The following is a 13,703-nucleotide window of genomic DNA, read 5'->3' as shown; positions in this document are numbered from 1 at the left end:
ATTTGTCTTTATTAACTGTATATTTAAATAGTATTTGACTCAATTAAAGGGGACATATTAAGAAAAAATCCACTTTTACAGTTTTTTCCAACATATATTTGTGTAGCCTGAAGGTCTATCGACCCACAAAATGTGAAATAAATCCATCCAGTCCTTTGTTTGTGGTCTGCATAAGTCTTGCAACACATTGAAAAATGATTCGTTTCATTTGCTCTCCTTGTGATGTCACAGTGGGATTCTGGTAAAAAAAAAAAAAAAAATCCCCTCCACTGGTATTTCCATTCCCAGCCTAGAGCAAAATGTTGTGCCATTCCTGCCATTTTTATTCTTGCTACAGAGGAGTGATGTCTACTGGGAAGACTCGGGGGAATCCTTTTGTTTAAAGAGACGCACAAAAACTGAGCTTTCTGAGAGAGCTTGTTTCTACATGGTGACAAACCTCCTCTGGTGCTTGTTGTCCTCTTTAATTATTTTTACAATATTATAGAAATGTTAGAAAAAATAATTAGTTGTAAAATAAACCCAAATAACTTAAATACTTAAAAAACACAACAAAACAAGTCCTCAAATTTGAGAGTCTGTAGACTAAATAATCTGGTTAGAAATGAATAGTTTTGCTACCAAAGTGTTTGTGACCTCTGTTTTTGTGATCAACTCCTGGATTGTTTGTAGGGTCGTTTCCTCGATGTTCAGAAAATGTTTTGTTAACAATGTGCCAGTAAAGTTATTTTCACGTCAAGTGCATGACCCTTGAGAAAAAGGAATTAATAGGACATGTCACTCACCAACTCTGGGTAAGCCCAAGAGGTTGGGATACGAATTGTGAATCACACTCTCCCTACTCTTACTTTTCTCTCTCTCTCAAACTGGTTTCTAATTAAGGATTTACAAATTCACTTGCACAGATTAACAGGGCTGCGACTCAGCAGGCAGCCATTCATCTCCAGCAGCAATATCTTTGAATGCACAGCGGGGTACTATTCCACCAGATTATTTTCATTTGTGGGAAAGTTGAGTTGTTCAAAAAGCCTTAATAAATGACCTCATCACATGATCCCATCACTAATCGGCACAAGCCTTGTGAACTGATCAATTATTTCAACACCTCTGTTGTAAAATTAGCAAAGCGTTTGCAAAGCCCATGTCCACAACAGCCGATATTCTTAGCAAAGCAACACAATGCCACAGGACAAGAATAATCCCATATTGATTTCATTCGAATTCTTACCTCCTTTTTGAGTGTAGTGCAGTGTGTGATTGCTCAGCTGCAGTTCGGATCACCTCTGCTGCGCCCTGTAAATGTTTGAAATAGATTACTGAGCAACTGGCAAATGCCAGAAAGACATATCTCTGGCACCTGTTTATGTACCCAGCAGTATTCAGGCACACAATTTCATAGTGTGATCCAAAAGGATTTTATCGCATGTGGTGCTGCAGGTTTTAAAAGCATTATAGTTAAGATCCAACACTTGGTGTAGCAGCTGATAAGTGGGGCGACTCGGCAACATGCAAATGTAAGTCAGTTGAGAAAATGTCTCCTTTAAATCAGGACAGGGCACTGTCCATATGACGGCAATTTTTCGAGTGCCAACAGAATTTATTTTAAAGTAGTTAAATGCTCAGTAGCAATTGGTAAACAGGCCTCCGATAAACTCAATTTTGAATCTCAGATCACTGATTGTCCTCGTCTTTTGGCCGCCGCTCATTTCAAAGATCAAATTGACACAAAGTGCCCACTATTTTGTCATCCTTTGATGCAGGGTTCAAAGAGCTGTCAGCAGTTGTCTTCAGATACATCGCTCGCAATAAACTGCTAGCTGAAAGTGAAGCGGACCCTGCACTCACTCTGCTTTCTTTATATTTTTTCACAAGACCAAACAGAAATTGAAGAGCAAAGAGATCTCAACCGCCACAGACAGCCAGCAGAAGACTTTTCAGGGCCTGTTGGAGGAGAAACATGACTGGAAGTAAAAAAAAAAAAAAAAAAGTGTGTGGCCAGGCAGCTCAAGGTCCAACACACACACACACACACGCACAAACAAACAAGCACGCTCACTGTTATGGAGGAAGATGCTGGAAGATGGATGGTGAGGTCAGGATGATATGACTGCAGAGTGGTTAGGGAAGATAAGAGCGAGACAGACGAGCACCCCCACTACTCGCCGGTTGAGGAGCAGAGGGAAGCTCAGCAAAGGGCGAGGGTAAAAGGGGGGAAGCGAGGGAAAAAAAAAAAAACGGAGACCGTGGTGAGAAATAATTCATTAATGACTGCCGGGGAAGCTTGGAAAGGTCGGAGAAAGAAGATGGGAGAGATGAAAGGAGACTCACGGAAGAAGAAAAAAAAAGGTTTCATAATTAGCTAATAGCTAATTTGCTTGTTAGCTATCTTTCTCCAATTGTGCAAATTACAACTTGTCAAAATATTTGCACTACTAATTACAGCCAGTCCTCTTCAAACTGTAATAATTCAAATTACCCATCAATTTCACCCTGCATTACATCATCATCTTTCTAATTTACACCTTCAAAACCTGTCGAGAAGTTCTTGTCACCTGCTGATCGTGCAAAATATCTGCTGAATTAAAGCACTCAGTTACAGTCTCCTGAACACCCCCACATGTCTTGCTTGTTGAAGTATTATTCTGGGCATTTCCCTCCTCAACTGATAAAGGAGGAACTGGTGCCAATCTTTAGTTCAAAATGTCTGTCTATGATGCATTGCGTACAAGCTGTTTTGTAGCAACTGCGCAAAACTGCTGGCTTTGAATTTGACCCCCCCCCCTTTTATTTTTTTCCCCTCTACAGACTTGGATTTGAGTGAAACGATGTGACGTGTGCACAAAGCAACCTGCTCCCTTCCTCACAACTTGGACAGATTGAAACATGTTTGTCATATACAGGTGGCACATCCATTTTTGTACCTGACTGAATGCTGTAAACAAACGCAGAGGCAGCAGCTTTTTCCTGATTGTGTGGCTTAATGCATCCATCAGAAGCCAGGCCCTTGTCTGTTTTGCAAGCATTCATCAATGCTGGTGATAACATGCAAAGCTTTTTTGTTTTGTATTTTTTTCTTTTTATAATGTTAATCCCATTTCAAATAACTTGTGTTGTAAAGAAAGGCTTGGGGCTAACATGGGCACAGGTATCATTTTGGGAGTTGCCAAGCTAACAGTTCATGTCTGATAAAGGGTGAGGGCCTGAAACGGTACATTTGGCGTTAGTTCCAATTAAAATTTAATTGGAGCAGCTTCTGGTGTGCGGACTTGGTCTTTCTCTGTCCTTGCAAGCTAACATGACATTTTATTTTGCCTCTGCAAGTTGGTTCCTAATGGAAGTTAAATTCCTAAGTCAGCAGAAGAGTGATTTTTACTGCTTTTACACCCACTACAGCTCAGGCCCATTTCATTTCAAAAGCTACTGCAGTTAACAAAGTTGGATTTTCACATACACCGTGTTCACTTTGACTATCAATGAATACTATCGAATCCATGATTGCAAACAAAACAGGAAGATTAAAAAAATGTGGCCTTTGCCATTATTCAGTTCTGTCTTAGGTCAGCCTCAGTTGTAACGCCCTCTTGTGCTCTGGCTGTTTGTTTGTTGTTCACAGAACTAGACAGAAAACTTTCAGGTGAAACCATTTCCATCACCAGCCTTTGAACTTTTCCTCATCTTTGCCAATTTTGTCTCGTCCTAATTATTTTGATTGTTAAAGCTGTCAACTCCACTAATTTGGTCGACTCGCAGTTTCGCCCTGTCCTTTACTGCAGCTGGAAAGTGTTTGAGTAAAAAAGCAGAAATGCTCTGACAGACTTCCTGAGAAGCAACAAACAACAGAAGGACAAACTTAGCAACCCGCTGATGCACACCGTAGGGCAAGTAAGAGCTAAAGCGCCAGTTCAGATTATTAAGGTACTAAGGGGTTGCCAAAACCCCTATGAATACTAATGTTCCAACATATCTGCTGGATGTGTAAGACCGCTAATGACCTGCCGTTATAATTGTGCCAGCAATTTATTTGATGATGTCTCATTAAAACTTCTATCTGGCCCAAAAAAGGGAATGCAGGTTTAAAGATGTTGTACCTCTTGAGGAGGAGGACACTTTCTCATCTTCATGTCAAATCTTTTTCAAAATTTCAGACAGCCAGAATATTGTTGAATAGGGCTTTGAGTTCTCAGGATTGGTTGTGGTTAGTGAAGCTTGATTGAGGGAGCATTTAAGCATTCGTTGCCTCCTGGAGCCCAAACGTTCCAGGTTGCTTTTGATAAAGGTGAGGAATTTCTTTAAACTCGTGCACTTAAACATTTCCAGCTTTTAAGGTAAATAATAGTCTTCTTTTTGTTTCCCCTTACCCTTCCCCCCCTGGTCATTGTTGTTACCATGTGGCAAGTGCCATCACATTGCGTCTCCAGAACACTCTGTCCCATCTTCCAAAGTGTCCTTTCTTTAGAGATTATTCTGAAAGACTCCGCCGGCAACTTCTGCACTCTGTTTACTCCTTTTTATCCGAAGTTAACTTTTTCTTTTATCTTACTGTGAAGTTAATTTCAAGCTACTCTAGCTCCTGAAATCGTTTGACACCAAGGAGGAAAGAAAACCGCAATGTTTCATTGTGACTTGAGGCTGCAGGGCCCCTCCCCCGTATTCCTCTCCATAGGGTTCGGATGGTTTTCGAAGCAGAGCCTCAAAGATTGGACGCCAAGATAAGGCATAATAATAGCAAAACAACAAACCACAATGCTTTAAGCATAGCTTGTGAATCAACCTAATTAGCAGCAGAACGCCTGGGACCTTTAGTTAGTCATCTGAGAAGCCCATTAAAGCCCTCCTTAACCCCTCCTCCGACTACTATCTTTCTTTCTCGCTTCCATTGTAAATTTGTTTCAGAAAGGATTGCATCTCTCCATCCAAACACACTTTGCTGTATTTTTGGCCTCCCTGTTTTTACATACTCTTTGCTTGAGTCATTTGGATGTTGAATCACAATGATACAACTGTATGTCTCCGCGTTTAATGGTAATTTCCTCTTTAGCACCATCGCTGACCGTGAAAACTAGCAGCATAATTAAAGAACAGTGAAGTAGTAGCAGTGTAATGGGCTATATTGACTCTTAATTTGTACTGAAATGTCTCTGAGTTGTCTCATGGGGCTCTTTCATTTTCCTTAAATTGCCATTATGGCTTGTGTATCTTGTTGCATTGAGGTGCCTAGTGTGATACATGCATAGATGGCAGATGGAGCACTGACTATATGTTTGGATCTTTTAGATGGGTGTATTTTAAATTGTGTGAAAGTGAGCCTCCCCCGTCATGAGCAATATCAGCATTTATTGTTTTTATTTTTTTTTCAAATCTACCATAAATTACAGCTCTCCAACCACAGATCTGTGACTGCAACTCCATAACTTTCTAACCAAAATACTCTTGTTGTTTTGGTTAGATGCTACTTTTATGGAAACCCTGACTGTTGGATACATTGATAGACCATACTTGGATGGATCGGCATTATTGGTCGATGAAAAGATGCAACATGGAATGGCTTCCTGAATGACTGATTACTATAGATAGATAGAGAGATAGATAGATAAGATAGATAGATAGATAAGATAGATAGATAGATAGATAGATACTTAATTGATCCCGAGGGAAATTCAAGACTTACTGTAACTGGATAAATGTAGAGATACTCGAATAAATAGACATTTCAGTAAATAATAATAAATAGACATTTCAGAATTAAGAAACTTTTGTCAGCCTTTTTGTCAGTTTGTCAGCCTACCAAGTTACATTCATAAGAGCCAAACAATACAACAAAGACATTTGTCGACATCAGCATTTTTACACACGTCAGGTGGAAGGTTAGGTGGTTGGATTAATACTTGGGTTGATTCTCCAGTGGTGTTTTCTTAGTAAAAGATTTGTGGTCAAAGAAGGCCATGTTGAAATGTGTAGATAAAGATGCACGGTTGACTGCATATTTACAGATGCATTTGGTCTCCTTCTATCACTGTTGTTTGAACGTTGGTAAAGGTTTCTCCTGCCTGTTAGTGCACACCCTGTTGAATGAATCCTTGTAGTTCACGCCACAAGTTTCAGAACCATACAAAATCCCATACAATGCAACACACCAAGCGTGTGCCTGAGCCCGTCCTGGAACAACCCCTGCCAAAATCAATACGACTAAGGTCGTTTCTATTCCAATCGTCGCCAAGCCTATTCTCCATGTTTACTGTACTGTGTCTGGAGAATGCGCCTGCACAATAAACAGTCCCTCTGTGGCATTATATCAATAAAACGAGAGCACAGTTCTTTGGGGGCTAATGCCATGCACATATTTATTTATCTAATTTTGATGCATTAAATGATACAGCCAGTGTGAGAGTGGTGTAATGCTTGGGTGTTTATCAGGTGGCTTTCTGCCAGTCGGAGGAATCCCTGCTGGGAGCAAGCACTGCTAAGTTGAGACTCCGAATTCAAAGGAGCGCTATCTAGATCAAGTCTCCTTCATATTCACACAATGGCAGACCAGCTGTGGTCAATGCACGGCTGTCAGTCAAGTCTAAACCTAAACCAACCCCTGTAGTTGCATTGACTCGTCATGTGTTCGGCTGTCAGTGATGGAGGAGGTGAGAACATCTGTTGTGTTAATCTGCAGGGCCAGAGCTCTCTCTCTCTCTCTCTCTCTCTCTCTCTCTCTCTCTCCCAAACACCACCACCCCCACCTTCCCCCTTTTTCCCCTCTAAACTTGTGATTCCTACGGACGCAGCGAGAACGTCAGGCTCCAAAATCCAACACCGTAAAGCAAGCCAGTGAAATTGTTAGGTGTCCACCATCTGTGTGTGTGACCTGCCAAATGCCATGTCATCGTCATCACCATCACCATCAGTCAAAGCTGTATCATTGTACGTGTGAACGAGTGTGCGTTCTGTGCCTTGTAAAGGTAGTGCGATGTTTATGTGCAGAATTGCAAGTCAGGTCTTTTACAAAGTTTTTTTTTTTCTTTTTCCTCCCCATGAGGAAACTCGTCCTCTGCTTTTGACCCATCCTGACAATTTAGGAGCAGTGGCAGCGCCTGGGGACTTACTCTTTTTTTTCAGAGGCTTGAACCTTGGTACAAGGGCAATGCCATGAGTTTTAGCGTACAACTTGCATGCTTGTTACAGAAGTTGGTGTCCTGTGTCCCAAAAGGGATTTGGCTACTCGGGAAATTGCTTTGCTATCATTACCTGACCTTATCCTCGAGGTTTGAGCTGCATTTAGAGAACACCTGATCAAGTCTGAAAGGTATCGACGTTACACTCAAATAGTAGTGAGACACACCCGCTATAGCAATTTACATATTCCAAAGAGCTTTAATACATTTTAAGTTGATTTTAAAAATAGCTATACCGCCATCTTTTCTCAAAAATCATGCTACAAGCAACAAGCGGCCCGGGTCAGTTTGTTTCGGTACAGTTTGTGTTTCCACCATAAAAGTTGGGATTGGTACAAAGAATGTAGCGGGCTCTTACTTGTGGTCTACCATTTTAACACAATTACTTTTTTTTTCGCCAAAGATCTGTTCATGTTTTTTGGCTTGTGTGTCTCTGCTGTAGCCTTGTTGGTCGCTTGTGTGCGCATGTGTGTGTGTGTGTGTGTGTGTGACACCTGACCACCATTCATCTGCCCATCTGTTGTCGAGGCTCTAACAGGCACAGGCTGCGTCTTCTGTCAGATGGCAGATCTGAGGCAGAACTCACATCCTGCAGCCGTACAGCTCCCGACTATTCTGTTCTCTTACCCCAGAGTCGTCTTCTGCACATTGTGCTTTTCCTTTACATTGAAATATTATCACTTTTTTTTTTTTTTTTTTTGCTGAAGAACATGTCTCCTGTATTGTCACTTTTGTATATTTGCCAACCTTTTTTTGGTTTGTTTTCCTTTTCCAGCTGCCCTCTTGGTCTGTTTTATAGCTTTGAAAAATGGAACTAAATCTCAGCTGGACTTTGACCTTAAAGCGAGGGTAGAGTTATTTTCCCCTTTAAAAATAGTGTCGACTGAATTATTTTGAGAAAGGAGAAGGAAGCCAAACATTCCTGCTGACACTTAGAATACCACTAAACCGTCTATTTCTCTAAACACGCTTTATGCAAATCATCTTGCTTCCTCGCTATGTGAGCTTCTTAAATTCTCATTTACATTCGTAATTGACATGTTGTGTGTTATTACTACATTTCAAGTGAATTACAGGCCAGCACAGCCTGCCAGCCGGCGTAGGCACTATTCAAAGTTAATCTACAAACAACTCGATCACCTCAATCTATGGAGTCCCCGGTGATGAGGGATCTGGCTGTGTTATTCTATTATGGAGCAGCTCATGAAAAAAAGCAACTTCCTCTCTGCTCATCCTCAAAATACGATTTCAATTGATTAAATGTCACAGTTGAAAAGGGAGCATCATCAGATCTGACTGAGGTCTCTCGGTTTGTTGCCACCGCTTCCGAATGGATGGAGGTCGGAGAAAGTTGGAGAGTTGGGAGATAAATGTTTGGAGACGGGGGGAGAAGGAGGATGGATGTACAGATGAGTGGAGAAAGATGGAAAGGAGGAGGCTGAGGAGAATCGACGGGAATAGGGAGAAGCCGCCGCGTGATGGATGGCAGGACGGTTGTTGTGGCGATGTCGATGTTGCAGGCAGGGGAGAAAAAAAAGAGGGAGAGACTGAGAGATTTCCGCCCAATCTGCAGCATAATCATCCAATGTGTCTCCGTCTGGCTTGCTGAAGACATCATTAAGAAAACCTGAGGTTGTCTGGGTTCACGGAGCTGTCGAGGCTCGGCCTTGCTCCCTTCTCTCCTGCCACTCAATTTGTATAATTTGCCTCCTTTCTGGGTCTGTTTTGAAAGGAGTACGTTTGGCCCCGAATGTGGAGAAGTCCAAAAAAAAAAAAAAAAAAGAAGCTGCGACTTGAGAAAAATTGATGTCTGAGAGACATCCTGCAAGTGTGTGACCAGTCAATAGTCTGGCAGGACGATGCTGATGGGGGATTCTGAGAGAAGGCGGGACTTTGAAGGAGGTGTTTGGGTACGCCGAGAGAGGGAGACGAGAAGAGAGCGAGGAGAGACGGGGATGGGAAGAAAATGGAAAAAGTTGAAGTGTGCCCTTCCCTGAGGTGATTTGTACAAGTGACCCAAGATTGAAAATGATGCTCAGTGGCATGCGTGCTCCTCCGACTCCTCTGCAAGAAGGCGTTCGCTCCGCTCATGTTTTATACCCTGTCATGATGAGGCTGCACTCGTGAGGGACGGAGGGATGGAGGAACCAAGCAGGAGAGAGTGCATGGCGCAGTGGAGGAGTGATTACTGGGGGAGGAGCTGAGGGATGAGAGCTGAAAGGGTATTTTATTTTGTCAATTGGAGTGTGCAAATGGAAATGTCAGAGCGGCCAGAAAACTAATGAATCTGATAGAAGAGATGCCACCTCTCTCGCCGAACGCCTGATCAATTGCCATTGTCTCTTCTGGGCCCTGATGTTTTTCGTTGTTATTTTTTTGATTGTTTTCTCCGCCTGGCCCGGCTTTTTTGCGGCGATGAGTTTGATGTTCAACTTTGAGTCGAGGAAATAAAGGAATCGATCGTAGATGTGAATCAATGCTTTTCATCTGTTACTTACAAGTCTGGACCTGTGAAAAGTGACTCTGAATTAGAGTGCTCTAACTCGGTTTGCAAACTAAACAGAAACAAAAGAAGGTGTTGCCAGGCCCTGAACAATTTAGTCTTGTTTATTTCCCTCATTTCCATTTAGTCACGACAGACACGAGCCGGTACTAAAATTCCCTGATGGCAATAACAGAAAATAAGTTGTCTCGCTTCAAATGAGCAAGTTACTTCTATAACCTTGGAGCATTTTTATGCATCAGTAACACAAAATGACACAGTTTAAATTTAGCTTGACAATGATCCAGTTTGCCGAGGCTTTGTGCTTGTTCAGTCACAATTTCTGGTTTCTTGATGAGTGTTGCAAAGACTGCGAGTGCTGTGCGGGATGAAAAGGGGAAGAAGAAGAAAAAAAAAAAAAACACTGCATTTGCACTTTTCTACTTTGACAAGCAGGCTAATTTCTGCCCAGGGTCATCAATATTTCTGACACTCCAGTAGTGGCATAAATATAGAATGAATGTCCCTTTGTTGTGCTTGGGGAGCCACATGTCTCCGAGCATCAACAGAAAGCACTTGGATCTGTTTGTTAGCTTGTTCTGTCGCTTGACGAAACTGTCGCCGGTTCCCTCGGGAGACTGTCTGCTTTCAATATCATGCATCATAAACAATATCCAATTTGTGCTAGTGAACTATGAAAATACACTGTGCAAGGCGTGGGCGGGAGATGGCAAGAACTCAAGCAGCTGCATGAGTGATGACTTAAAACACTGGTTTGGTTGTAAAACACTGAAACTTTATTTTGGGATATTCTTCCCTGCCATGTCGGAAAGCAGCAACACAAAGATTGTTTCATTTGAGTCAGGGCGCAGATTTCTTACTGTGCTTGTGTTTTGTGTGTTCCAAATGTAATGACTCGTATCATAATGCTAATGCTGACTGCTGTTTGTCACTATGGAAACATGTGGTTGTGGCTCAGTTGTACAGTCAATCGTGTCTTCACACAAAGGTTCTGGGTTTGAGTTTAAAGTGTTTAAAAAACACTGTTCAGGAAGGTCCAGCAGTAACAGATACATTAGCACGATTCATGAATCTTAATGATTAGCTAGTTTAGAAAATGTGGATTTGTTACATGGGTATTTAAAATCCATTTGGGCTTCTTGCTGTATCGAGCATTAATCTTCCTTTGCTTGACGAGTATCTCTATCCGTCTCTTGACTGCTATAGGCATTACACCTCTTTGTTCCAAGAGTTGAGCCATTCCTTTGATTGAAGCCCTCTCAGTATGGGTATGATTACCTCAGTTCCCTTTTTTATTTTATTTTTTTATTCTGATCAGGGCTCAACAACCCCTTCTTGCATTTTCTCACCTCGCTAATCCATCGTAAGATTAGCAAACGCTCGACTGGCACTTGCTCAATCTTTTACAACTCCCCCCCCCCCCCCCCCCCCCCCTCCGTTTGAGGGCCAGCGGGGAAGAGAACTCAACGGCCAGCTTCTCCTGACTCGAAAAAAGAAAGCCCGTGGAGACAAAAGTAGTAATTTCATAGTATCGAGATCCAGCAAAGACTCTTTCCCGCTAATGGCTTGCAGGACTGAGAGAGATACGAGCCAGGGAACTCGTTATCACCCATGTTCTTTTGGACGCACTTCAGAGGACTGAGAAAAGCTTTCTCTTTTGATGGAAACTAGACAGGGCTTACAAACAGTCAAAATCTACAGCTAGTAGCGAGCAGAGAACATTAAGAGTCTTTTTCATGCCTTTCTCTTGAAAGACTTCTTCAGTGATGTCATCAGCAGTCGGCCCTGACTAAACTATGAACCAGCCTTTTATTCCCCAGTGAGAGAAACATGTCTTAACATGACCTTGAGAGAAAATCATTTGTTATTGGGACAGTAATGAATCGTGATGGTATTCCGCAGTCTGCTTCTAATTCCCCCATTCACATTACACAACTCTTAATAGCTTACGCCGTTTCTTTTTCTTTCATAGACGAACAGCTCGCAGTCAGACGACGCATCATTCTGGATGCATGCATTATGGAGGAGAGCAGATTGCCACGCTGTTAACAACCCCACTCCTTGGATTTCACTCGCAAATAATCTAGAGAGATCATTTATGTAAAACACTATTATCACTAATATGAAAAGGGGGGGGGGGGTTCGGTTGTGATGTGATTCAATCTAAACTGGTGGGTTTGTCTTAAATGTGCATGAGAAGCCAACACAGTGGAAAGCAGAAATAAAAAAAAAAAGGTGAAACAAAGAAAAGAGCAGAGGGGAATCTATCAAGAAGATAATGAAGCTCAAACACAGGGCGGTGGTTATTGCTGCTCTTGTTTCCAGGGAAGCGTGTAATGAACTGAAGGAATATGGTTGTTCTCTGTAACCTTATTGCTGCTCCACAGTGTGAGGGACCACACAGAGCAACAAGCAGAGGGTGAGGGGGGGGGGGGACGACGACGTCTACTCACTTCAGCTTGATTGCTCCAAAGCTAGGGACAAAACTTATGATTTTGTATGTGTAACTGCTCTGTCGATACAGCCAGTGCAGGTATGATCAGGGATGTGAAGCACACGAGGAAGTGAAGTGTACAGCACTTTAGCTGTTCCTCAGCTCAATGGCCCTCATGAGCCCCGACCCCCCCCCATCCATTAAAATCTATCCCTCTGCCCGCCCGATGCTGCCATCATTACATCAAAGAACGAGGCCGCCTGTTATGATGAAAGAGACATTTTATTTAGGCCATAGACCTCCTTGCTTCTTCATTCACACGGTACACAACATCTCAGGAGCTTTGGAAAGTCTTTGATGCAAAAATGCAGCTCACATAACTGACTCTTTTTTTTATTTCTTTCTTTCTTTTTCTGAGAGTAAAACAAGCAGAAGAATACCAATAACTGGAGTACACCTTTGGAACAAGTCAAAGGGGTCAAGTAGAAGTCTGTTATAATTCAATCCCTGTACAATTTTTTTAAAATATCTGTGGAAAGTAAAAAAAACTTGGAAAATACTGTTTTAGATTAAAAAAAAAAAAAGAACTAAATTCCAAACATTTAACGTTATTTTACTGAGCCTTATCAGACAACAGGACGTATACATTTAAACAAGAAAAACCGGTAACTGATCCAACTTAAATCTGCCAATTCTGATACTAAGCCTGCAACTGAGGAATATTTTAAACCATGACTCGCCATCGATTATTAAAAACATGAATCTAATCGGGTAATGTTTCGTGCAAATAATTCATGCCTTTTCTTCATCTATCAGCATTAGAATTTAACATTATGTTTTTTTTACACTCACACTTTGCAATTAAACATCTTAATTCATCCATATTGTGTGTGGACTTTACACATAACTGTTGTGCATGCAAGACTGATTATTTTTGTTTTGATCCTTCTTAGTCTAACAATCTGGCCAGGGTTTGCTCTGGAAACATAAAACAGATGAGAGTAAAATGTAAACAAAATCACTGCATGGCTGACGGTTTGAATTGTTAAGATGGATGTCAGAGATGATTTTATACTCCATACATTGAGTATAAAACACAGTCTGCTTTATAAATCTCGTTTTGTAAAGCTCTTTGTTTTCCTGGTCGCTGTTTTCGCATCCGCATGCCTCAGCAGAGATATTAAGAATGCAAGATGGCTCACTCCACTCAGTGACTCAGCTCCTCACACAGCATAAAAACATAAACGATGAGGTAACCAACTAATGATTGATTGATTGATTTGTGTGCGTCTTATTTTGTCCACAATGTCAAGCAATCGTTGCACCCCTGACTGATACAGATCTGATATCAGTTTTAAATACATAACCTGTCGTCTTCCTTGTGAGGATGAGAATGGGAATTGTTTTTTGTTTTTTTTCAGGCAACATCAGGTTTTCCCCTAACTTTGGTAAACATCTTTAGATAGATACAGTATATACAAACTGACCCACAGTCTGTGTACCACTTTCGATAGCATCACTCTGCTGTCACGTTGAACGCTCGCTCGAGCTGCACTGTGAAGAAGCTTTGCTCTCCCTTGTGGTGCACGGCTCTTATATATATTGC

The 13,703-nt window shown here is 41.7% G+C and overlaps 2 protein-coding genes across 10 annotated transcripts in view; one reads left to right on the top strand and one right to left on the bottom strand.

Moving 5' to 3' along the window:
• The window catches only part of cald1a (caldesmon 1a), a 350,697-nt gene that overhangs the window by 137,172 nt on the left and 199,822 nt on the right, over positions 1 to 13,703 (top strand). The gene's annotated exons all lie outside the window — the stretch shown is intronic.
• Positions 12,111 to 13,703, bottom strand: part of LOC306817775 (dynamin-1-like protein) — a 235,515-nt gene continuing 233,922 nt past the window's right edge. The window contains exon 18 of the mRNA XM_079334935.1: positions 12,111 to 12,564. Within this exon, the coding sequence (XP_079191061.1) occupies positions 12,432 to 12,564 (133 nt within the window). The 3' untranslated portion in view covers positions 12,111 to 12,431. The remainder of the gene's footprint in view (positions 12,565 to 13,703) is intronic.

This window comes from Symphodus melops, assembly GCF_947650265.1.
Source record: "Symphodus melops genome assembly, chromosome: 22".
Classification (NCBI taxonomy): domain Eukaryota; kingdom Metazoa; phylum Chordata; class Actinopteri; order Labriformes; family Labridae; genus Symphodus; species Symphodus melops.
This window is presented reverse-complemented; position numbering and strand designations above follow the sequence as displayed.